The sequence below is a fragment of the Equus quagga genome, chromosome 20 (assembly GCF_021613505.1).
Source record: "Equus quagga isolate Etosha38 chromosome 20, UCLA_HA_Equagga_1.0, whole genome shotgun sequence".
Taxonomy (NCBI): domain Eukaryota; kingdom Metazoa; phylum Chordata; class Mammalia; order Perissodactyla; family Equidae; genus Equus; species Equus quagga.
In genome coordinates, this window is record NC_060286.1 from 32546736 (window position 1) to 32572842 (window position 26107).

Sequence of the window (26107 nt, forward strand, 5' to 3'; positions counted from 1 at the left end):
AAGAATAGGAATCGAGAATGGAATGTGAGACATCTGGAAACAAGGCAAAGGAAAAACTACCAGACGCCCAGCAGACACTGAGAAGGGTCAGAACTTGGGTCACAGGCTTCCCCTCTCTGTGCCTGTTTCCTCGCCTATGAAATGGGACTACTACCCACTCCCAAAGCCTGAATAAGATGACACCTGTGAACTCCTGGCCCCCTGCTCAAAATCACGTCAATCCTCCCATTCTCCAAACATCCACTTCCTCCCACCCCCCACCATCTGGCCCTCCATCCTACATACAAACATTTACTAGGTAAAAGCCAAAAGCAGCCAGTGGTATGTTTGTGTACCTTTTGCTTTAGCAGAAATTAGTGCAAAATCAAAACTGGTTTCTATTATATTCCATGTCAAAATTTTCTTCTCAACTAACAAGTATTTCTTTAGCACCTTCTGTAGTTTTATACACGAGGAAACAAAGACTCAGGGAAATTATGTAATACGCTCATGATCTTCATACAGCCCACAAACAGAGGAGCTGGTATTTGAACCCAGGCCCAATCTGATTCCACTGCCCAGAAAAGCTGAAGATGATCCTTGTCAGGCAGAAGCCCGTAAACAAACTGGAAACTATGACTAACTCCCATGACACAAAACCAAAAGCATCACAGAGGCGGGAGAGACGCAAGACAGGGCGGGAGCAGCGAGGGCCAGATCAAGTCTGTCCCTGGACGCACTTGGCTCTGCAGGAGAGATGCGGCCGTGGCCCCTCCCAGTGGGGGTAGATGATAAAGGGACAGCAGAGAATTTCTGTTGAGTGCTTTACAGCAGAAACAGAACTCTGAAGTCAGAGAGATTAACACTGACAAAATGATGACAATATAGAAATGGGTCTGTCCACAAGTTGTTACGATGAGCTTCTGAACTAAATTCTTTCATCATATAGTGCCTCATTTATTTGGCCCTTTCCAGTCTGAATTCACGACCACTCACTCAGATGCTGAGCTCAACTGTACCTTTGCACCATCTATAGAAAAAAAAAAGCTTTGCTAAGCACATTAGCAGGGCAAATGCGATCTGTGGGGAGAATATTTAATTTGCTCAGGGGAACAAGCTCTTTTCAAGCCCCTCTAAGCCATCAGAAGAGCTGACATTTACTAATAAACCACTGACAAGATAATTAAAAATTACTCCACTCTCTCATCAAGAAGCCCTCTAAGACGTCCAGCTCCTTCAGGACAGAGACTGCATCCTCACGTGCTGGGACAGAACAAGACCCAGCTGCATATCTGCTCCTCCCAGGGCTATTGTGAGGATTACATGGGTAAGTCAGTGCTCAGGAAATGTTAGCCATCATCACCATCTTCTTCTGAGGTGACACGGACTGGTGCCATGCCATCCTCCAACCCATTATTCCAGATGGTTCTCCCACCAACCTAGTAACGCAGGCAGGATTTCATTATCCTCAACTGACACAGAGGGAAACTGAGTCCCAGAGAGGGGCAGGGAGAGGTCTGCCCAATAGCTCCATGAGTGAGTGGTGGAGGCAGGACTAGAATCCTGGCCTCTGGACTCCCAGTGCAGGGATCCTTCCCTGCCCTCTGTTGGGCATTGTTCTTAGCCATCTTTTATTGCCCCCTCATTCTTTTTCAACCTTTTTATTGTATAAAATATAGACACAGAAAGCCATATAAAACAAATATATCACGTAGGGAATTATTATGAGGCAAACGCCCTCGTAACTACCACCCAAGTTAAAAAAAAAAAGACCACTGTCACATTACTCCGCCCATCCCAATAAAACGTCCCTCCCTCCATCCAAAAGCAGCTGCTGCCCTGACTTTTATAGTAACCACTTCATTCCGTTTCCTTATGGCTTAATCACTCAAGTATACATCCTCACACTATAGTTAAGTCTTGTCCACTTTTTTTATAACTTGATGAGTCTTTAAAATCTCTCTTAATCTGCAACTTCCCTTTCTACCACCTTCTTTTTCTTACAATTTATCTGTTAAAGAATCTGAAATGTTAGACACGAAGAGTTTCCCACTGGCTGGAAAACTGCAGAGTGATGGAACAGTTGGATATATTCCTCTGTTCTCTGTATTTCCTGCAATGGGCAACTGGATCTCGAGGCTTGATCCATTCAGTTCACTCTCTTTGCAAGACTCTGCCAGTAGTGTGCTCTTCTATGGCGAGGCACCCAGTGTCCGGTTGTTGATCTTTTTTGATGTTAGCACTCTTTGATGCTCAATGGTTAGATACATTAATTCACTGGGAGTTACAAATGGTGATATTCTAATTCTCCCACTGCATTTTCATTGATTAGCTGGAATAATTTTACAGGGAGGTATTTCCTTTCATCTAATATTTGGTTTTTCAGTTCATATGGTAAAGGTAGGATAAATATTAGATTCTTTCTTTTGATTTATTTTGTTACATACTGAATTAGAGCTCATCAATTTAAACATATTTGATGAGTCTATTGCAATTTTTATCCTTCTTGAAATTCAAATTATCCCATATTTGTCCTGAATTTTTTTAACATGAGCCTAGAAATCCTTGATGGTTTCCTTGCTATCTGGTATGTAAAGCTGTGCCAGGCTCATTTTATTTATTTCATATCCCAGAACTGGAATGAGGTTTCTTTTATTGGAAAATGATACTTCAAGATCACAAACTAGGCACTAGGGATGTTCATTGCTACTAGGTCAGTCACTGAGCCAGACCTCCTCTCTCTCTCTCACACACACACACACACACACACACACACACGTATACATGTGTATATACATACACAAGCCTGCACATATACATATACAGACAACAGATACCTCATGATTTCATACTGATATTTCCAAGTCAATCATTCAAATTCAGGACTACAGAGTTTTTCCTTGATTTCTTCTATCTTAAATCTATTTTTTTGCCTTTCTCCCACACCAATAATCCTGGTTCTCAAGGACACAAGGAATAATAGAATTAGAATATTCCATAAGTATTCATTTGTTTTATTCTGTGCTACACAAGAGCGTTTCAGAATAGCAATACTAATAATACCACCTTCATTATGATTACTGAGAAGTCAAAAAAACATTTTATGCATGTGCTATCAGCATTCTCCTTCCATTTTTTAATTTATGGTTGTACTATATCTGTTATAAGACATGCAGAGAAATAGAGAAGTGTGACCTATGCTCAGAAAAAAGAGCAGTCAATATAAACTCACTCCAAATGGGTCCACATGTTGGATTTAGCGGACAAAGACTTCAAAGAAGCTATTAAAAGTATGATCAAAGAATTAACAGAAACTATGTTTAAAGATTAAAAGAAAAAAGATGGCAATGACTCAACAAATAGGGCCTAATCTCAATAGAGAAACAAAAACTACAAAAACTAACCAAATGGAGATTTTAGAGTTAAAAAGTCTAACTAACATGAAAAATTCCTAAATGGGCTCAACAGCAGCTATGAGATGGCAGAAAAATCATTGAATTTAAAGATAAATGAATAAAAATTATCCAATCCAAAGAAGAGAGAGAAAAAACACTGAAGAAAAACAGAAACACATAATTATAAAATTGACGAAAGATAAAGAAAAGAAAATCTTGAACGTAACAACCAGAAAAACAACCACACACAGGGCAACAACAACAGGATCAACAACGACTTCTCATCAGACACGTGGAAGATATGCTCAAAGTGCTGAAAGAAAAAAACCATCACCAAGAATTCTGTGTGCAGTAAAACTGTCATTCAAAAATGAAGGCAAAATAAAGGCATTCCCAGATAAACAAAAAGTGAGAGAATTCATAATTCATACCTAGCAGATGTGCCCAATACAAAATTTTAAAGTAAGCTCTTTAGACTACAAAGAAATGACAACAGAGGGTAATTTGAATCCACAGGAATATATTAGTAAGAGTACTAGAAAGGTAAATATGTGGATAAATATAAAATATGGTATAAATATATTTTCAAATTTTTTAAATTTTAATTTCTATAAAAATAAGATTGCATAAGGGAATAATTATACTGTATTGTTGTGTTTGTAACATAGACAGGCATTAACAGCTCAAAGAAGGGAAGAAGTGAAGTTATATTAGAACCAAGTTGTATATTTTTCTGAAATTAAGTCAGTATTAACCTGAAGTAGACTGTGATAATTTAAGGTGTATACTGTAATTCATAGAGAAAACACCATAAAATTTTTCCAAAAAATACAGTTAAAAAGTCAACAGAGGAAATAATGTAACACTAAAAAGTGTTTAACACAAAATAGGTTAATAAGGAGGAAAAAACAATCAAAAAGGACATGAGACATATAGAAAAGAAAGAACAAAATGGCAACATAAACCCAGTTATATCAATAATTACATTAAATGTGAATGGATTAAATCCTCCAATCAAAAGGCAAACATTTCAATACTGAACAAAAAAGCAAGATCCAAATATATGCTATCTGCAAGAGATATACAGGAGAGGTACTTTAACTCAAGGATGCAAATAGGTTGAAAGTAAAAGGATAAAAAATATACTATGTAAACAATAACTACATGACAACTGGAGTGGCTATAAATATCAGATAAGATAGACTTTAAATGAAAAAATATTACTGGAGACAAAGCAGCATCTATGAAAAACCTACAGCTAACATTGTATTTAATGGTGAAAGACTGAATGCTTTCTCCTTGAGATCAGGCAGGAATAGGATAAAGATGTCTGCTCTCACCACTTCTATTCAGTATTGTATTGGAGGTTCTTGACAGTGCAATAAGGTAATAAGTAGAAATTAAAAACCTATGGTTTGGAAAGGAGGAAGTGAAATTGCTTTTATTCAAAGATTATATCCATCCTATATGTCAAAATCCTATGTAATCTATTAAAAAATTACAAGAACTAATTAATAAGTTTAGCAAGGTTGCAGGATACAACATCCATGTACAAAAATATACCAAAAAACCCCAGCATTTCTACATGATAGCAAAGAATAATCTGAAAATAAAATTAAGAAAACAATTTCAATCACAATAGCATAGAAATGAATAAGATACTTAGGAACAAATTTAACAAAAATTTCAAAACCTGTACAATAAAAACTACAAACCGTCTTTGAGAGAAATTAAAGAAACTCTAAATGGAGAGACATTGGACTGGAAGAGTCGCTACCGTTAATACAGAAATTCTCCCTAAATTGATCTGTAGATTCACTGTAATCTTTATCAAGATCCTGGCAGGCTTTTTTGATAGAAATTGACAAACTGATTCTAAAATTTATTTGGAGGGGCCAGCCCAGTGGCACAGCAGTTAAGTTCACACGTTCCACTTCAGCGGCCCGGGGTTCGCCAGTTCGGATCCCGGGTGCGGACATGGCACCACTTGTGAAGCCATGCTGTGTGGCAGGCGTCCCACATATAAAGTGGAGGAAGATGGGCATGAATGTTAGCTCAGGGCTGGTCTTCCTCAGCAAAAAGAGGAGGATTGGCAGCAGATGTTAGCTTAGGACTAATCTTCCTCAAAATGATAAAAAATAAAAATAAAATTTATATGGAAATGTAAAGGACTGAGAATAGCCAAAACAATTTTGAAAAAGAACAAAATTAGAGGACTTATATTATCTAATTTCAAAACTTGCTATAAAGTTACATATTCAAGACAGTGTAGTATTGGCTTAAGGATAGACAGATAAATCAATGAAACAAAATACTCCAGAAATAAATCTTTATATTTATGTTCAATTAATTGATTTTTTACTAAAGTGTCAAAGCAATTTAATGGGAAAAGAGTAGACTTTTCAACAAATAGTGCTTGGACAACTGGATATCTAGATGCAAAAAAATTAACTTAGACCCTTACCTCACACCATACACAAATATTGACTCAAAATAGATTAGAGACCTACATGTAAAATCTAAAACTATAAAACTCCTGGAAGAAAACATAGGAGAAATCTTTTTGGTTTTAGATTAGGGCAAAATTTCTTAGGTATGACATCAAAAGGATGATTCATGAAAAGAAAAATTGATAAATTGGACTTCATCAAAATTAATTTTTCCTCTTTAAATGACATCATTAAAAAAATAATACAAGCCACAGACTGGCAGAAAATATGCGCAAATTATATATCTGATAAAGGAATTGTATATACAATATACAAAGAACTCTTACAACTTGATAAGAAGAAGACAATGCAATTGAAAACAGGGCAAAAGATTTGAACAGATGTTTTACCATAGAAGATATAAGAATAGCTAATAGGCACATGAAAAGCTATTGAACATCATTAATCATTCAGGAAACGCAAACTAAAATCACAATGAGCCACCACTACAAACCTACGAGACTGACTCTAATTTAAAAACTGACAACACCAAGTATTGAAGAGAATGGAAAGAAGCAGGAACTCTCACACACTGCCGGCAGGAATGTAAAATGGTACAGCCACTTTGAAAAACAGCCTGGCAGATTCTCAAAATTTAAACATAAACTTATCATATGACCCATCAGTTCCACTCCTATGAATCTATCTAAGGGAAATGAAAACAGATGTCCACAGAAACATTTATACATGAATGTTCACAGCAGCATTATTAATGATAGCCCAAAAGTGGAAACAATCCAAATGTTTACCAATTGGTGAATGGATAAAAAAATTGGAGTATATCTGTACAATGGCATAACTATTTAGCAATAAACAGAAATGGCCTACTGATCCACGCTAGTGTAGGTGAACCTCAAAAATACTATGTTACTTGAAAGCAGCAAGACACAAAGGACTACATATTCCATGATTCCATTTATGTGAAATTTCCTCAGAAGGCAAATCTATAGAGACAGAACAGACAAGCGCTTGCCTGGGGCTGGGGATGGGAGCAGGGACAGACTGCAAAGAGGCCGGAAGAACTTTTTAAGGTGATGGAGATAGTCTAAAGCTGAATTGAGCTCTGCTGTATACACATATTAAAAACAACCGAACTATATATTTACAACAGGCGAATTTTTGATATATAAATAATACCTGAATAAAGTTGCCAAAAAAAAATAAAGCAGCTTGCTTTATGATAATTCCTGGCTCTCTCCCCCTCCCCCACTTTTATCTCTACTTTTTCTTCTTTTGTCTCTTGTGTCATTTCCTGGTCAATTTTCATACCACCCTCAGCAGTTACTCCTCAGTGTGGGGCTCAGGCCCAGCAAAGAGCCCTAATGGGTCAGCTTCACGTCTTCAGGGGGCCAGACTGCTCCAGCCCCTTAGACCTCACTTGGCGTAACCCTCTTATTTTCAGCAGCTAATCTCAAACTGGCCAAACAAACTTTCCAGTCAATACTTGTTGGCTATTTTAGGGTCTCCTGTTCCCAGGTCCATCAGATGCTCCACTGCTTCCTTCTGCTTTCTCCCACACAAATGCAAATATAGCAGTCCCCCTCATCCACGGTTTTGTTTTCAATGGTTTCAGTTATCCTTGGTCAACCTCGGTCCAAAAATATTAAACAGAAAATTCCAGAAATAAACAATTCATAAGTTTTAAATTGTGTGCCGTTCTGAGTAGCACGATGAAATCTCGAGCTGTCCCACTGGGGACATGAATCATCCCTTTGTCCACCGTATGCACGCTGTACACGCTACCCGTCCCTTAGTCATCTCGTAGAAGTCATGGTTATCAGATTGATTGTTGAGGTATCACAGGGCTTCTGTTCAAGTAGCTGTTATTTTACTTAATAATGACCCCAAAGTGCAAGAGTAGTGATGCTGGCAATTTGGATGTGCCGAAGAGAAGCTGTAAATGCTTCCTTTCAGTGAAAAGGTGAAAGTTCTCAACTTAATAGAAAAAGAAAAAAATCATATGCTAAGGTTCTAAGATCTATAGTAACTTTTATTACAGTATATTGCTACAATTGTTTTATTATTAGTTATTGTTCTTAATTTCTTACTGTGCCTAATTTATAAATTAAACTTTATCACAGGTAGGTAGGTATAGAAAAAAACATAGTACATACAGGGTTCGGTACTATCCATGGTTTCAGGCAGCCACCGGGGGTCTTAGAATGTACCCTTTGCGGATAAGGCGGGCTACCGTAACGAGCTAGTCTGTAGTTGTTGGCAGTCTGTCCCCATCAGCTTGTACTTTGGGGTTCACGAGTATACTTTCTCATCTAGTTTTGCTGGAAATGTTGTTTATGGGTTTTTGGTTTTGCTCTCTGGTTACGATGTCTTTCCTATGTGGATATATGAGCAGATCCCAAAACTATGCTGCTGCTGTTGTGACTGTCTTCCCAGATTTCTCAGTGGTCAGTTCTTACCCTTCCCTAGGGAGCTGACAAACCCTCCACTCTGTAGCGCTTTATTTATTTATTTACCAAACCCTCATTCAGGGCTTACTGTGTGCCAGACACTGTCCGAGCACAGTATAACTACTCACTCACTTAATCCGCCTAACAACCCTGTGAAGTAGGTGCCATTATTATCCCCAGTTTGCAAAAGAGGAAACTGGAAGAGAGGTTAAGTAATTTGCCAAGGTCCCAGTGTCAGTAAATGTAAGAGGTCGGATTCAGACCCAGGCAGTCGGATGCAGAGTCAGTGCTCTTTAACCATGAGCATATAAAGTCTACCCGGCCTGGTAGATCTAGCATTCAATGGTGACTACCACCCTTGTCCTCTCAGTCCTCCCTAAGATGGGGCAATCTTACCCCTCCCTCAAACGCCAGGTTCAAATGTCAATTTTTCTAAGAAACTTGATGAACTCACCCAGGCACATAGCCTCTTCCTCCTTCCTCCTTCTCCCCCACCCCATCCCTTCATTACAGTGCTTTTCACCAGGTGCTATAACTATTCGTTGACATCCTTGCTTTCCCTGTGAGCTCAGAGAACATTTTTTATTCATCTCATATCCCCAGAGCTTACCCTACTGACTGGTACCCAGCAGGCTCTCACTAAACATTCATGGAATTGAGTAGGCAATAGTTTTTTGTGTTTTTTTTAACTAGCTCAAAATGCACTTGAAAGCAATATAATTGCATCTTTTAAAAAAATCTGTAATTCAGAGGTTTTACCAAGTCTAGCTAATGAGTTTTTCTGGGTATTCTTCAGAAGAAACACAGCATCAGTTTCTTCCTGGTATTTTAACTGCTTGTCTCCAACATGCAGAGATTGTGGCTTCTGATGCTAATTTGCCAGAGAGATTTAAGGAGAACCAGCTACCACACCCATCAACCACATACCTGCCAGCAGAGAGAGGATACAGAAGGAAGAGCTCCCTGAAGAAAGGTACAGAGTGTCTGTGCTGGGCCTAGAGAATGACCACCAACGTCACTTGTGAATAAAAAGTAAAAATTCAAACCCCAAATAGAGAGGAAGGTGGAAAAACCTATCAATTGAAAAAGATAATTTATTAATTTTTTTAAATCTTGTAATTTAATGCAGGATTTTGCTATGAGAACATATAATTATAATGTAGATTTCCTTATCGGTGTACAGATCTGTGATAGACATTGCCATACAAATATAAAGGCAAGTGTGTGTAAGAAAATTGATGGCCCTTCTCATTTTCAATAGAAGGTTCTAGTACTTCCTAAGAAAAGTTAAAAATTCTCCAAAGATGTCTCAGTCATTTTCTGGGCTTTAGCTCAATCTCTCTCTGCCACTTTCTCTAAGAGGTGACTAAAAATACCTCTGCAAAAAAAAACCAGAATGGTGAGGAAAATGATGATTTAAAAAGAAATAGGTAGAAAGTATCCCCTGCAAAGAGCTGGGGCCTCCACCCCCCACCCTGCCCTCATGTTAATATTAATGCATTTGACACCTAAAGCAGGGAAGGGAAGAAGCAGGTTAATGAGCTTCGCTCTGGCCAAGAGCAGAAGGGGGATGCTGCACGCTTCCAACACACACTGCTTCCCACCCACCCTGCTTCCCGGGCAGATACGTCTGGACCTGCTCTGCAGCACAGACGTCACCAGATTACCAAGAATGCTCCCCACAGTCTGACAGACTCAGAGAGGGTGAAATCTGGCTTCCTTCTAGACCAGACAGGATGTGAATTCCTCTTTCCCAACATGCATGTGTCATTTCAACGGTCTGCCCTTGAGGGGCTGCCTACAAAGGCGACACTTGAACGCTCGCTCATGCTTCTGGTCCAACTTCACCCCACGAGGTTTCCACTCGAAGAGCTACATACGTAAAAATTGCAGTTCTGGGAGGCTCTGGGAGCATATGTTCTCACCAACTAGACCACAGAAGACGATAATTCTCTTTCTTGTTGTGGGAACTCTAGAATCCCATCCAGATGTGTACATGCTGGGCTTTACTAAGGAGGCCTACAAGCACCCAAATTCCGCCAAACTAGAAGCTTCTCAGAAATGAGAGTCTGTCAGGGCCTGCTTGAAGAGTTTCTTACAATAAAGCCACCATAACCATAAATACCTTGCAATATCAGAAAGCAGAGGTCCCTATGATCTTCCCAGAAAACGTATTGTTTCTCACTGTGGGCAAGGAAATTGTCTGATACCTGTCCCCTCCACCCTCTCTTAAGAGAAGGACATCATACACAGGAAGACACAGATGGTCATAGCGCATCTCTCTCTTTACCACCAAGAAGCAGTAATAGGAGCAGTAAGTTCCATGAAGCTGGTCCAAGTTATCTTGTTCATCCTTAATATTCCCCAGCACTTAATATTCCTGAGCACTGTGCTAGTGCTCAGCACATTTAGCTCTCAATAAACATATGCTGCATTAATTAATTTTAAAGAAAACACACAACCATTAGGCATCTGTGAGGCACAACCATCTCAGCTGAAAACTAGCATTTCATTTACTCACTCATTCGCTCCTTCATGTCCAACTAGACACCAGACACCGCTCAAGGTACAGATCCCTCCCCAGACAAAAGAGATAAAAATTCCTGCCCAAGTGGAACTTATACACCAGTGACAGGAGACAGACAAGAAACAAATTAGATAAGAAAAAAAGACAATGTGGGAAAAAGGTTGACAACTTCCTTTCCTTTTCTGCTTGAGAATTTGACCTTAGGTTAACTTTCCAGTTCTGTTTCCCTAGAAACCTAATAAAGATAATATGTCAATTATGTTACTAGGCAACATTGCTTATGTTAAAAATGACCCCTGATTGATAACTTGCATCTGGACTGGAAGGAACTGTAAATATCTGATGGGGACAATGTAGCTTTGGGCTTCCTTGAACGTGATGACTTACAACTGAGCATATCCCTTAGGGGACCCTGAAAGTGGAGCAGAGACGTTAAGGCAGGGCAGATCCCACACCAACTCAATGTGAAGCTCATTCTCTAGTGCCTGAGCTGTCACTGGAGGCGGGAGGGGCAAGGAGAACAGCTCCTGCGTGGCAGTGAGGACTGCAGAGAGCACAATTTACATAGAAGAGAAACCCCTGACACTGCCCTGCTGGCAATTTATGGTTCTGTTCTAGATCTTTCTAAATAGATGAATGCCAAGTGTGGCCAATGAAAGTCTTGTGGGTCAGAATGTTTAACTGAACCTAAGACCCCTGGTAAGCACTGTTCATAGTATATCTGATGCCACAGATATATGCTAAGGTTAAATGCTAAGGAGGAAAATACAGCAGAGAAAAAGGACGGGTTGGTTGGACAAGATGCCTGGGAGGACCCTTTCAGGTCTAAATAAGAATGAGCACCCCTCCCCCTCCCCCCTGCCTTTGCTAGTTAGCTCCTACTCATTGTTGCATCTTCAGGTTTCTGCTCAGTCACTTCCTCAGGAAAACCTCCCCTAACCACAGTATCTAAGTCAATTTCATTTTCAAATAGACTCTCATAGAAATGGGTACCTCTCCTCCTGGGCACTATCTCAGGGTATAGTTCTATATCCATACATCCATAATGATCTGATTCCTCTCTGAGAGCAAGGAGTATGTCTGGCTGCTCACCATTTTATCTCCAACACCTGAAGAATGTCTGGCACAGCGCAGGAGCTGAATAAATGTTGGCAGAACAAGTGAATGTCATATCATCTGAAACCAAACAGCGGTGGTAGTATTCCTTATACCATACTGTATGTTCCTGCTGTGTATGTTTATTCGTGCTACTCCCATCCACAGCGTGACCCGAGAGCCAGCCTGCAAATATTGCCATCTATATCAGTAAATCCCAGGGGATTGATCTCCAGTCATATAAAGAGTTATTGGGAAATATCAAAAAAATTAAGTTAACTTTGATCTTTAGACACCATATTATATAACCATCTCTTTTTAGGAAAATTTGCAAAGTGAAAGGCTAAATTAAAAAAAAAAAAAACACAACACTATCTTCCTCTCCTTTCCTAAGGCTTAGTCCACTTGTAATTATTAATTTTCCTGCTGGACTAGAAAATCCACAGGGATCATTTGCTGTTTTGACCCTAGCTCCTAGTACATACGTGATTAATGGAGGAAGAAATAAGTGAATGAACAAACACACAAAGAATTGCTCTCTCCCTTCCTGCCCCCGTAAAAATAGAAAGTCACTACCCTAGACGAAGCCAATGTGAAGAACTGGAATGATTTCCTACCCCAGTTCATAATTCATGGAATTCCAGTTCTGAATGGCGGCTAAAAGAGACAACATACAGCTGGGCAAAAGCATGTGGAGGGGCCTCTGTGAGATGCAATTACCGCCAATTAGTTCACTAGTCCCCCGACGCCCGCCCCACCCCCCTGCACTTAGGAAGCCCGAAGTGACCTACTTTGCTGAAGCCAAGGACAGACCAACATGGAGGCACCCACCTTGTTGAATGCTGATAAAGCTTCAAACAGCACAGGACCCTAACACTCATTAAGTGCCGGCACTTAAGAAGTACACTGAAAGCAATTACCTGTTCCCCAAAATTCGTTCTCCATAATTCATCACTGAAAGTGGTCTTGGAGTTTCATAATTAAAACTGACGAAGATTCCTTTGTTTTCATACTAAAGTTTTGATGACATTAAGGGATGAGCAGACTTAGTCTACATTTTAAACAAAACAGAGAAGATTTGGCTGACGCTTTTTATAACATAAATAATTACATCTAGACTGGCTTTTTAAAAGTCTTTATTCTCTAAGTGTAATGTATGCCTTCGAGCTGTGCTACTCAGAATCCATTTTCAAGACAAGTACTAACAGGGTATGGACAATATGGTCCAAGTGGTAAGAAACCTGGTCTGGGTGACAAGGAGAAGGAGGCACAGGTCCCAGCTCTGCCACCAACTAGTTATGTGACCCTGAATAAAACATATTCTCTTATTACTGACTGTTTCCCCAACCAAAATGCACACTCCATAAAGGCAGTGATTGGGTCTGACTTGTCCACTTACAACAATGTTTGGCACTAGTGAGTAACTTTGTGAGTAACTAGCGAGTAACGTTCTTGATAAACGTAGTATTTATTGAATGATTACTGAACTTGATTTCTATGTAGCTCAGATTCCTCACCTATAAAGGGCAGCAATTAAAACAAACGTGCTCTAATACATCTGGAGTCCAGGTTTTTCAGATTGTATACCCCACTGTCAGTTCAATTATATTTCCTTAGCAGTGAAATGACTCATATGAAGTGCTTAGCATGGTAAGCTAGGTTGATCAGAAGCCTTCTAGACATGTGACTGCCTGAATGACATGTGGCATCACCAAGGTGGCCCAGGCTGGCCAGGCAGCAGGACTCACACTGCCCCATAAACTTCCCTTCTGAAGCTGGTGCCATAGAGGAAGTATCCCCTTGCATCAACACCCTCCCCTCTCCTGCACTCCCTCCACCGCCCCCATCTTCCTCTCAATCAACTGGGTAACTTACCCTGGTTCCTGCTAAGGTCAGAATGTAGCCTGTGGCCCAAAACCAAGTCCAATGAACCAAGTCCAGCTAAAATGGTGGACATGACTCTACTGGCACTAGATTCCCGCCAAATGAACTACCCTATTCTTGGCCCTTCCTGATAGCCGACCCTGTGATTCAACGGCTCCTCCACACCTGGAGAATGAATTCTCTATTCCTTAGCGTAGTTTTTAGTCTTCTATCATCTTTCTACCATTCATCCTTCCAGGAAGAACTCTACCTTGGAAAAAGAAATAACATTTATTGAAAGTGACCCACATATGGTGCTGCCACTTCCTCCTGTGTCATTTGCTCCTCTCTGTCCCCAATCTAGCTTCCACTCTTACCATCCCACCAAAATTCTTTTCGAGGTCATAAATATCCTCCATGTTACCTACTCCAGTGCTTTGGTCTTTACCCTTATTAACCCCTCAGCACCATTCAACACAGGTGAGCCTTCTTCCTTCCCAGCACACTTTCCCCTTTAGGCTTTCACGAGAACACACGCTCATGGTGTACCTAGCACCTCAGGCAGTTCCTCCACAGGCTCCTCCTCCATTATCCAACTTCCATCTTATACAGGTTTCTGGGCTGGGTCCTGGGCTGTCTTCACTTCTCTCTTTACACTCTGTCCCTCACTCATCCCATCCAGTCTAGGGCTTTAAATATAATCAATATGCTGAAACTCCCAATTCATAACTCAAGCTCCAACCTCCCCTCTGTGCTCACACATTTCCTAGTTGACACTTCCACTTAGACATCTCACAGGCATCTCAAACCTAACACAATCCAAAGGCAAATCTTTGATTTCCCCTTTCCCAAATCTGATCCTCTCCTTGCCCTCACTGCATCTAACCAACTCTGCTCAACTGAAACTGAGGAGTCATCCCTGATCCCTCTGTTTCCCTCCCCCTCTCTTCCCCAAACCCAATTCATCAGCTAGTTCTAACACCAGTAGTTCTAATATATATCTCAAATCCATCCACTTCTCTTGGTCTCTACTACCACTGTCATCTTTGAGGTAAGCATCTAACGCCTTGCCCCTCATTATCACCTCACTTTGTTCTGGTGACTGGGGGGTTTGTCTTTGGACAGTCACTACTCTCCCGATGTATGCTGCCATAGTAGACCTGCCTTCTTCAGGGTAAGCCAGACTGAGAGAGTCTGTGACTCTCCTCCTTCCAACTCTGCTTCAGCCACACTGGACTCCTTTCAGATTCTTCAACACATTGTGCTCTTTCCTGGGTCAAGACCTTTGCACATGTTGGGCCCTCTGCTTGCAGTACTCTTCCTCCTGCTGTTGGCATGGTTACCGCCTTCTTATCCTTCAAGTCTTGGTCTCAGTGTCACTTCCTCAGGAGGCATGGCCTGACCACCCTATCTAGGCAAGTGCCCTTCGTTATTTGCTCTCCCTGCACCCATTCCTTTCCTAGCACTTACTACAATTTGTAATTACATACATTGGTTTACTTATTATCTGTCTTCCTCACTAGACTGTATCTTCCCTGCGAGCCGGACTATGTCTCTTATATTCATCAATGTAGTACCAAGCACAGCACTTGGCACACAGCAGAACTCAGTAAATACTTGTTGGATGACTGACCAAAGCTACTACATGCCAGGTCCCGTATGAGAGTTTATAGAAAAGTCCACAGATTTCTATATAAACCTTCACTCCAACCAGAGTGGTCTCCTCTTACCCTGCAGAACATATGCAATACTGAGGACAGTGCCAGCTCCATGTTTCCACCAACTACTTGGAACGTACCCCGGCTCTCCCCAATCTCTCTGCATCTACATCATTTCAAGCCCACTTCTCCTAAGCTTTCCTCCCCTTCCCAAATCCTGCAGCCGTCTCAACCTGCACCTTTCTTACTTGCTTTTGTGGCAACTTGGACTTGCCCTGTCACAATGTGTACAAACTATCCTGAAACTGCTTGTTTTAATTCTTATTTCTCTGAGACCGTAAGTTCTAGGAGGGCAGGGACTGTGTCACTCTTTTCCCCATGACCTTCACAGTGCCTAAGATAGGGACTGGCCCTGAAGAAGTATGCAATTAATCCTCCTTAAATAAATGAATAAATGACCCTACTGAATGAATGAATGGGCCCGGAAACTTCAGCTCGCTAAAGTGATCAAGTGTTCTTCATTGTTTACTCATTTATACAACTATACTGTAACCCTTAAAGTTACTCACCTTCCTGTCTGACCCTTCTTCTTCTCTCCTACCTCCCAGAGTGCAGGGCTATTTCTTTTAATCTCTGACTCTCGAAGAATGTCATGTACAAAAAGTTGATACACATTAAATGCTTAGTGGAAGTGTGTCTGAATTCTCTTATGTTCATCGCATTTGACTTGTAATGTAAAAAGCAGTGTGCAGTTTAAAAAGTGAACACTTCCTGCCCCTGCACGAGGGAATACAGCCCGAGTGCTAGAATGCAAAGGCCAGGACTGAGCTGCTCCAATGCCTGGGGAGACCAGTGCTCAAGCAAAACCCCCTGGCTTCCCAGCCAGCACCCTCCCCACGACCGCACGGACTATGGGAGCCTGTCTGCTGCTACTGCTGTCTCCGAGGCCACAAACCCAGGAAGCATCCTACTCTGCAGCCTGCAGGACACACTGGAGGCCTCACAGCCCCTTTTTCTGCCTCCTCATTCTAGGCTACATGGAGCAGAGCTGAACAGTTGCAAAGGGCATCAAGATTACTGGGGAAGTTTAAACACTTTTCAAAGCCAATGCTTAGTGGTGACTAGTAGTCTATTTGAAGGCAATATGTAGTGGTGATTGACTATAGGAGAACTCCAAAAAGCCCTCGATACCACTTTATTCCCTGGCATGGCTGCAAGGACCTCAGGGGGGCCCAAAGTCTGGCCACACTGCCTGACTTCCTACTTTCTCCAAGTCAAGGTCTCCCAGGCAGAACTCTGTGATGCGCTTGAGTGATGCACTGCAGGAGAGAGTGCAACCCCACAGGCACATCTCCCAGGTATTGATGGTCCTTTGCCTTCTTGCTTCAATTTACCCCCACCCTCCCTGAAGGAAAACCAACTCAGAACCAGAGAAAACACACACTGCAATCCATTTTGTTCACCCAGTACATCTGACATGGCTGACAAGAAGCAAGGTTACTTGAAATGTCTTTGCTACCCTCTGTTCATAAGAGATGGCTAAATATTCCTAAAACAACATGCAGCAAATAATTGGCATCTAAAACCCAAGCTTCTCTGGCAATTCTGGCTGCAAGGACTCAAGTGGGTGGCAACATTTCTCTTCTCCTTAGAAGGCTGAGGGGAGCCCCAGGCTGAGGCTGTTTCTCTGCCCCTAGCTATGCTGCCCAAAGCATACCCAATGCTACTGCGTCAGACCAGCAGCCCCCTCCCCTCTCTGGAACACTGACAGGGCCATTGGTTATCTGGGTTCCCCAGGCTAATTGTTATGCATCTTAAGCAGAGCTCACTTAAACCAGCAGTCACAAATAACTGCCCTTTCTGGAAAACTGTGGTGGGGCGAGGCTTAGCAATCAAATGAGTGGCACCTGCTTCGTGAACTTCCACTTTAACTGGAGTCTGACCTTCATCTGGTCCCACTTCCAGCTAGAAAGGCGGCCGGGCATCACCCTCACTGGAAATTACAATTTACCACTTGCTGTCGGCCTGACGCTTCACGAAATGCTTCCACACACATTTTCTTATTTGCGCCTCACCATAGCTCCATGAGGTGGTATTGGCCCTATTTTACAGATAAAGAAATTGACACACAGGGAGGAGAAGGGCCGGTTCCAAATCCAGATCCTCTGGCTCCAACGCCCTTGGCTGCCCCTCATCCGAGTACCTGCTGTAGGCAAGGTAATTTGAGAGCCCTCCAAGGCAGCGGTCCTGGCCCTCTCAGGCTACGGTTCTCTGATTTCACCCTCTGCAGAGCCTGAGCAAGATGTTTTTTCATCCTTAACAGGCTTGCTGCTGCCACCCAGAGGGGTAAGAGAAATAGATGTGAAATAGACATGGGTGGGTCCAAGTCAGACCATGCCCAGGGGCACTGGGGCTGGACGGCAGCAGGTAGTCATTCTCTCCCTCCAAGGAGGAAAGAGAACAGAGGAGCAGGGAGGAGGGGCCCAGGGAGAAGGGAGAGTGAGAGGGCAACAAGGAGAGGGAAGGAAGGAGGAAGGACAGGGAGAGGAAAGGAGGGAGGAGAGAGAAAAGGGGGAAGGGGGAGAACAAGAAACAGCTGACTTGTGACAGGCGGTAGATGAGACCTGAGGAATAGACACCAATCAGCAGAGGCCGGGAACCATTCCCCAGGCAACCGCTGTCCAGGGGCCGAGTGCTCCCCGACAGAGAGGCAGGGCAACGGACAAGGCCACCATTTGAGGGTCGGACTAAGCCCCTCCACACAGAGCGACAGCAGTGCTAAAAAGGCTGAAGGCAGAAGCCGGCAGCCGGGTCACTGTGTGTAGGCCAGGGGCAGTACCACTTCCACTGCCAACCTCACAGGGCGCTGTGGAGGTGAAGAGATGAGGTGAGGCTCACTGAGGAAGAACTAAAAGCACTTGGTAAACAGCGCCACCGGGATCTCAGGGCTTGAGAGGGGCCCAGGTACTGGTCCTGGGGTCAGGTTCTTTCTGAAAGAGACCCAAGTTCACCAGTTTGGCACTTACTCTTGGAAAAGATGGGAGAATTGTAAAAGAATAAGATAGATTACTATAACTGATTAAGTCCTCAGGGATGACAGCTAAAAAGTTGAATATGTTTAAGTATATTTCTAAAGAAAAAGATGCACCTTATTAATTTCCATCTCTTATTGCCAAACTCTTCTATAATGCATCTCCTTATCCCTGAAAATCAGTCAAACCTTATCCATTATATCCTTCCAGATACAAATTTTTAAAAGTGCAGAAAGGGGCTGGCCTGGTGGCACAGTGGTTAAGCTCACGTGCTCCACTTTGGCGGCCCGGGGTTCGCCAGTTCAGATCCTGGGTGTGGACATATGCACCACTCCTCAGGCCATGCTATGGCAGGCATCTCACATATAAAGTAGAGGAAGACGGGCACAGATGTTGGTTCAGGGCCCATGTTCCTCAGCAAAAAGAGGAGGATTGGTGGCGAATGTTAGCTCAGGACTAATCTTCCTCAAAAAAAAAGTGCAGGAAAAACAAAGAAGGAGTGAGATGACAAAGGAGTAAGCACATCAGAGAACAAAACTATGAGAAGCCACCGGTGCTTAGGGACAGCAGCTACCTCCACTTGTCCCACTTGCTCCATGGATACTGGTTAGGCCTCCAGTGACCAATGACCCCCAGGTGTGGCTCCTGGGCCCTGAGTAACCCACTGGTATAAGTCAGGCAGCTCCGACAGCATTTGCCTTGTCTAAAACCTCCCACTAGTTTCTCTCCTTTCATCATATTTTGTGGTCTCAAAACTGGCCTTCCCCTCTACTTACCCAAAAGTAATCTCTTATCACTGTTGCACAATGCCAGCCTTTAGAACACTGCAGCTGGCAAGAACCCTCTAGAGTAGCTGGCCCAACCCCATCACTGGTCTTTAGAGCCCAGAGAGAAGAGCGAGAGGACAAGAAAAGAGGAGAAAAGGCTTCAAAGCTATGCACTCTCTTAACTTTGGCTATGTCAGTGGGAATCTCCTTGAACTTGGGTAAAATAAAGTGAGAAATGAGCCAGGAAGCAATTCTGGCATGTAATCCATCAGTTAGTACAAACCTCTCATCACTATTATTTTTCAGTTGGATCCAGTGGGCAGCTAATGGTTCAGGGCAGGAGGTCAGAGTCCAATAGTCCTGCTTCTCCCTCCTTAATGAACAGCCTTTGAAGATGAAAATGTGTTACCCAGCTCACCCCTATCAATTTCACACAAAACATTTTCAATAGAAGGTACTGAGCACGCGTGAGAGCCCAGGGGAATTCATTCCTGCCTCTGGCTTTGCATGTCAACCACAGACACTCACAGGTTAGAGGGAGGGAGAGCAAGGTTGGAGGCTCCTCTGTGATGACCACCATTGATTGTGAAAAGGGAGAAGAAACAGGTCACTAGAAAAATATTCCACATTCCCTCCCTTCTCACTCTATTTAAAACAGCGAAGAAAATAGAGCTCAAAACTCAGCTTAGGGGACACGCACCGTTGCTCAGATGATCTCAATCAGTGGCAGATGAGATCAAACTCAGGAGCATCTTCATGTCAAAGCTGCCAAGTTATTCAAACCTTGGGGTGTTCACTGTGGCCTGTCATGGGCTATGCCGATCTGAACCGGTAGCCTTTGGAGCAAAGCAGGCCTTCTCCACAAACAGTTTAATACAATTTGGAAAATAAGCATTTACTCCCAACAAATGGAAAATGGATACATGTGGCTCTGGGCCACCAGGCAGATGAAATCCCACTTCCATGAGCTAACCCCAAGGTTTGAAGCTCTTAAAAATGAAGAGGGAGCAACTCCATCGTTCATTTCTCCAAAGGCTGGAACTCGTGACCCTCTGCCGTTCAAAGCACTACTTGACTACTCCTAGAGGGAGGGGAGTGCACAACCTAGGAGGAGCTACAGAGGAGCCAGATACCTACTGTTGGTCTTCATGCACATCTATCCTGCAGCACAATGTCAAAACAAGGGACAGCTGAAGAGATTTGGAACAGAACCATTGCATCTCTCATAAGAGCAGCACGAAAAGGAAAACAAACATCAAATGCATTAGAGAGCTATCCCTTATGTTCAGGCTCTTAAACTCTTTTCAAAGGCAGTTCAAGTAGAAAATGTTCTTGTGTGGCATCAGAGCCACACTCACTTACATAAGAACCGTCTGAGACTTGGCAAATCCAATTCTCCGACCTGATCAGCCATCCAAAGGGAGATGACCCTGGGGGCCAGGGTTTCCAATTCACTAACTTTTCCCCCAGCAAAGAGGTGTGGCCTGTCCAGTCCCACACCCACGGAGGAAGGCAGAGTAAAGCACAGCTCCCATCAGATCCACCCCACCTGGTCTTGGTGCTCCATGCCTGTGACTCGTACTCACATAGGAGACCTCCTCCCTCCCTTCTCCCCGCTTCAAATCTCCTGGGAAAGCAAGAGAGCCAGATGGAGAAGAGACAAAGGAGCCTCTGTTCATTCTTTTAAAAAAATATTTCAATCGTAGTTCATATTTAAAATTGCTCTATTATGATAACTAAACTGAAGACAGCATTACAAGGCTTTCTATTTTCCTTCTTTAGGAAATTGATTTAAAAAATGAAGAAGGCTTACCCATTTTTGAAATAGAGGACATGGGCTCTCTGAAGTCCTGTTTCTAGGAAAAAACCTAGTTCTTGATCGTGGGGAGCAGGGCCAGGCTTAGGGCTTCTGTTTTGAATATTAGTAAATATGACCTAGAAGAGGAGAAAATCGGAAAACTAATCAGATCCACATCCACACCTACTTCCTTCAAACCCTATGTCTAATTGTGCCACACAGCTCGAAAAATCAACTTCCTTCTGCAAACATCAGTGCACGGGCACTGGTGTGGAAGTGCAAGGATTGGAGAAGCAGAGAGAATGACTTCTACGAGACAGGGAGCAACCAAGCAACCCAGGGGCAAGCGTGGCCCTCCTGGCACCGAGGGCTGAGGAGTGCAGGGTGCCAGGAGAAGCGTCAGAGGTGGAGAAGATGTGCCAGATATTGACAGAGATATTGCCAGGATATTGACAGGGGGCTGAGTGATACAGAAGCAGGTCCCAGCAATGGGCAGAAACAGTCATCATCCACTAGCGGCCTAGGTCACTGATGAGCAGGCTGCAGCTTCAGCCCTACACAAGCTTAAGGAGCTCTGACAAGAGCTGAGAAGTGCCGTGATTGGCGCTGGCCCCAGAATTAACCAGAGAGGGCGAACTCTCTAGGCTTCAAAGCTGAGGCCTGTGGTCTGAGCAGCAATCATCTATCCTCAAGGGGAGAGCTGAGAAAAACAAACTTAGCTCCCTCTCTCCCAAAACCTGACCTCTTGTCAACAGCTAATGAGGTTTCAAAGGTTTAAATTTTTAGCTCTGCAAGAAAGACTGCCAAGTAATCAGGACAAAGACTTGCAAGTTGAGTGGGTCACGGTGAAGTATAAACACATATCTACTATTACAGAGGCCACTCTCTTTAAACTCACAAGCCAAATAAAGCATTTATCACACAAGCTTCTTGTGGCCCATTTAAAAACCATACAAGTGTTCTCCAAACATGCTGTCCGCATTTGCTGAGAGTCAGCAGCTCTTCAAAGATCCAGCTGTTAGCCAAACCCCAAATACTCTAGCGGTCTTGAAATCATTCTCCAAATGGAGTTGAAGCAATTGCTAGTTCTCTAACTTGCGAGCTTTGGGAAAAAGAAAAGTACACACAATGAACAAGACGGTGTGGAGCGACGTCCAGGTGGGCAACTCCTACATTTGAACTACCTCCCAGTATCTCATCAAAACTGCCTGGCTCCTTCCCGACAAAGGACTTGGCTCTGCAAGTGCTGAGAGGAAGGTGTTCCTCCTACCTCTGGGAGCCGTCGTTTTTGGCTCCACTGCAGGCTCCTCCCTACCCATCCTCTACGTGTCAGAGATACAGAGTGCAGTCCTGGGCACTTGTCCTTTCTCTGCTAAGTTGCTCTCAAGATGATCTCATCCATTCCTCCGAGCTTCAAACATCATCTATATGCTGCCAGCTCCCAAATTTATAATCACTAGTCCAGACTTCCCTCTGTATCTCCAGACTCATATTCCAACTACTTCCTTGACATCTCTTCTTGGAGCTGGACTTGGAGGTCCAACACTGAAACTTGTAAAAACTATCCTTCATTTGCTTTGGAGAATAGTTTTTTAATATAAAAAAAATGCCATGATTATTTTAAAGAAAAAAACAACTCAGTACAGTACGAAAAAGAAAATTAAAAATCATCTCAAAATTCCCACCACACAGAAATAACCAGCTAACATTTATTGAACAATAATCCAGATAACTCTGTATACATATGTATCAAGAGGAGAGAAATATAAAAATCATTTTACCAAAACAGATTTTAGGGCCGGCCTGGTGGTGCAGCAGTTAGGTGCACACATTCCACTTCACTGGCCCAAGGTTCGCCAGTTTGGATCCCATGTGCGGACACGGCACCGCGTGGCACGCCATGCTGTGGTAGGCGTCCCACATGTAAAGTAGAGGAAGATGGGCATGGATGTTAGCTCAGGGCCAGTCTTCCTCAGCAAAAAGAGGAGGACTGGCTGGTGTTAGCACAGGGCTAATCTTCCTCGGGAAAAAAACAACTGAGATTGTGTTACATACGCTAGTTTTAAATTTAAACCATTACACTTAATTTCAATTAAATTTAACATGAGAAACTAAAGTGTGACCAAAGTAATCACTCAACATCAGAAAAATGTGGTTTTTTACACATAGTCCATAGAAGGTCTCTCTAAACTTAAAAATATATCTTATATTTATTATATGTATGTATATATATGTTATCTATGTGTATGTGTGTGGTGGGGGGGGAGAGAGACACACACAGAGAGGGAAAGTCACTCTTTTACCTATAATTCTCAACTTTATACAGTATTTATTGACCCATGATAAACATGAGGAAATTAACATATTCATACTACCTTCTATTCTGGCTTCTCCTCAGTCCCCTATTTTTGTTATATTACTATTTTTATATTGCCAAGGTTCCTAGCAATCATGTTCTACCCAATAATTGTTTTGCATCAGTTCTCTGTTAAAATGCAGTCATTGTTTCTTGAATTCTTTACTTTGAATCAATTCTTGTTTGGTAGAATATTGCCCAAAAGGGCTCATGATGCTATAGGCTCTGAATTCTTGTGTGTTGAGAATGTCTGTCTCTTGCCTCTCTTTCTCTAAACCTGACTGAGCATGACATTCTTGGATTTCACACGTTTTCTCCCTTGGAACATGGAAGTTGCTGTGAAGAACTTAGAAGACAGGTTACTGTTCTCCCCGTAGGTGATCTGCAAAGAGCAATTCTTTTTTCCTTGAAGTCTAGAAAATCTACCAGGAGTTGTTTTGCCATTCATCATTTCATGTCTGTAGTTCTTGGAACATAGCATGAACCCTCAATCTACAAATTCAGATCTGTAGTATAGAGTAACGCACTGGAGTCATGCTGCCATTCTGGGTCGAAAGCCCAGCTCCACCGCTCTGGGCAAGTCACAGCCTCTCTAAACTTGGGTTTTCTCGTTGGCAGAATGGAGACGGCAATAGAACTTTTCCCTTAGCATGGTCCTACGGACTAAATGAGATAACGAATGGATAGAACACGGCACAGTCCACAGCAAGTGCTCAATATAGTTTTCCTTTGTTGAAGAATTTCTCTTTGAGTATATAATTGTATTTTTTATCTATTCCATTTTTTTCCATTTTCTTTTTCAGGAATACTAATTGTGTCCACTGTCTTGATAATTGTAGCTCTGTAGTAAGTTTAGAGATCAGGTAGTGTGAGTCCTTCAACTTTGTTCTTTTTTAAGACTGTTTTGGCTTTTCTGGTCCCATGCATTTCCATTTTAATTTGTGAATCAGCTTGTCAATTTCTGCAAAAAAGGAAGCTGAGATTTTGATAGGAATTGGGTTGAATTTATAGATCAATTTGGGGAGTACTGCCATCTTAACAAATTAAGTCTTTTGATCCATTAACATGGGACGTCTTATTTATTTAGGTATTCTTTCATTTCTTTCAACAGTGACTTGTGGTTTTCAGGGTATAAGATTTGCACTTCTTTTTATTATCCTATGTATTTTAACCTTTTTTATTAAAAAATGATTGGCACCTGAGCTAACAACTGTTGCCAATCTTCTTTATTTTTTCCTTCTTCTTCTTCTCCCCAAAGAAGCCTCCCAGCACATAGTCGTATATTCTAGTTGTGAGTGCCTCTGGTTGTGCTGTGTGGGACGCTGCCTCAACATGGCCTGATGAGTGGTGCTATGTCTGTGCCCAGGGTCTGAACCAGTGAAACCCTGGGCCACTGAAACAGAGCGTGTTAACCAGTCGGCCAAGGGTCTGGCCCCTGTATTTTAATCTTTTTGATGCTACTATAAGTGAAATTATTTTCTTAACTTCACTTTTAGCTTGCTCATTGCTAGTGTATACAAATAAAAGTGACTTGTATATTGACCTTGTATCCTATAACCTTGCTGAAATTGTTTATTAGTTATAATAGCTTTTTGTGTGTGAATTCCTTAGGATTTTCTGCATACGGGATCATTTAATCTGCAAATAGAGATAGTGTTACTTCTCTCTTTTCAATCTGGATGCTTTTTATTTCTTTTTCTTGCCTAATTGCTCTAGCTAGAACCTCTGTTAAACAGAAGTAGCAAGAGCAGACATCCTTGTCTTATTCCTGATCTTAGGAGGAAAGCATCCACACTTTCACAATTACATGTGCTGTTAGATGTGGGTTTTGCATGGGTGCTTTCTATCATGTTGAGGATGTTAACTTTTATTGCTAGTTTGTTGAGTGTTTTGATTACGAAAGGGTGTTGAACTTTGTCAAATGCTTTCTCCGCATCTACTGAGATTATCATTATCATGTGATTTTTGTCCTTTATTCTACTGACATGTTGTATTACACTAATTGACTTCTGTATGTTAAATCAACCTCACGTTCCTGAAATGAATCTTACTTCATCACCATGTATAATCCTTTCTGAATGTGACTGGATTAGGTTTGCTAGTATCTTTGTTGAGGATATTTGCATCTATATTCAGAAGAGATAATGGTCTCAAAAATGAGTTGGGGAATGTTTTCCTCCTCTTCTATTTTCTGAAAGTTTTTATAGTACTGCTATTATTTCTTCCTTAAATGTTTGGTAGAATTCACCAATGAAGCCTACTTAACCTGCAGTTTTCTTTAAGGGAAGATTTTTAAGTATAAATTCAATTTCTTTAATAGATGTAGAAATATTTGGGTTATCTATTCCTTCTTGAGTGAGCTTTGATGGTTTTCGGGGAGTTTATCTATTTTCTATAAGTGATCAAATTTATTGGCATAAAGTTGGTCATAACTTCCCCTTACAGCTTTTAATGTCTATGGATCTATAGTAGTATCTCCTCTTTTCTGGGTATTGATAATTTGTGTCTTCTCTCTTTTATTCTTGTTCAATCTTATTAATGGTTAAAAATTTTATTGATTCTTTCAAAGAATCCATTATTGGTTTCACTGATTTTCTCTACTGTTTATCTGTTTTTTATGTCACTAATTTCTGTTCTAGTCTTTATTACTCCCTTCCTTCTACTTGCTTTAATTTGTTCTTCTTTTTCTAGTTTTTTGAGTTGGATACTTAGATCACTGATTTGAAATTTTCTTCCTTTC

The 26107-nt window shown here is 41.9% G+C and overlaps 1 protein-coding gene across 9 annotated transcripts in view; it reads right to left on the bottom strand.

The window, feature by feature from the left end:
* TTC7B (tetratricopeptide repeat domain 7B) overlaps positions 1-26107 on the bottom strand; it is a 222666-nt gene that overhangs the window by 151591 nt on the left and 44968 nt on the right. For 8 of the 9 annotated variants that reach the window (XR_006886346.1, XM_046647626.1, XM_046647625.1 and 5 more), the window contains exon 4: positions 21027-21148. The exons of the other annotated variant lie outside the window; for it this stretch is intronic. Coding sequence is in view for 7 of the 8 variants with exons in the window: in XM_046647626.1 (XP_046503582.1) it covers positions 21027-21148 (122 nt within the window). In the remaining variant the exon portion in view is untranslated. The remainder of the gene's footprint in view (positions 1-21026; positions 21149-26107) is intronic. 9 annotated transcript variants of the gene reach the window in all.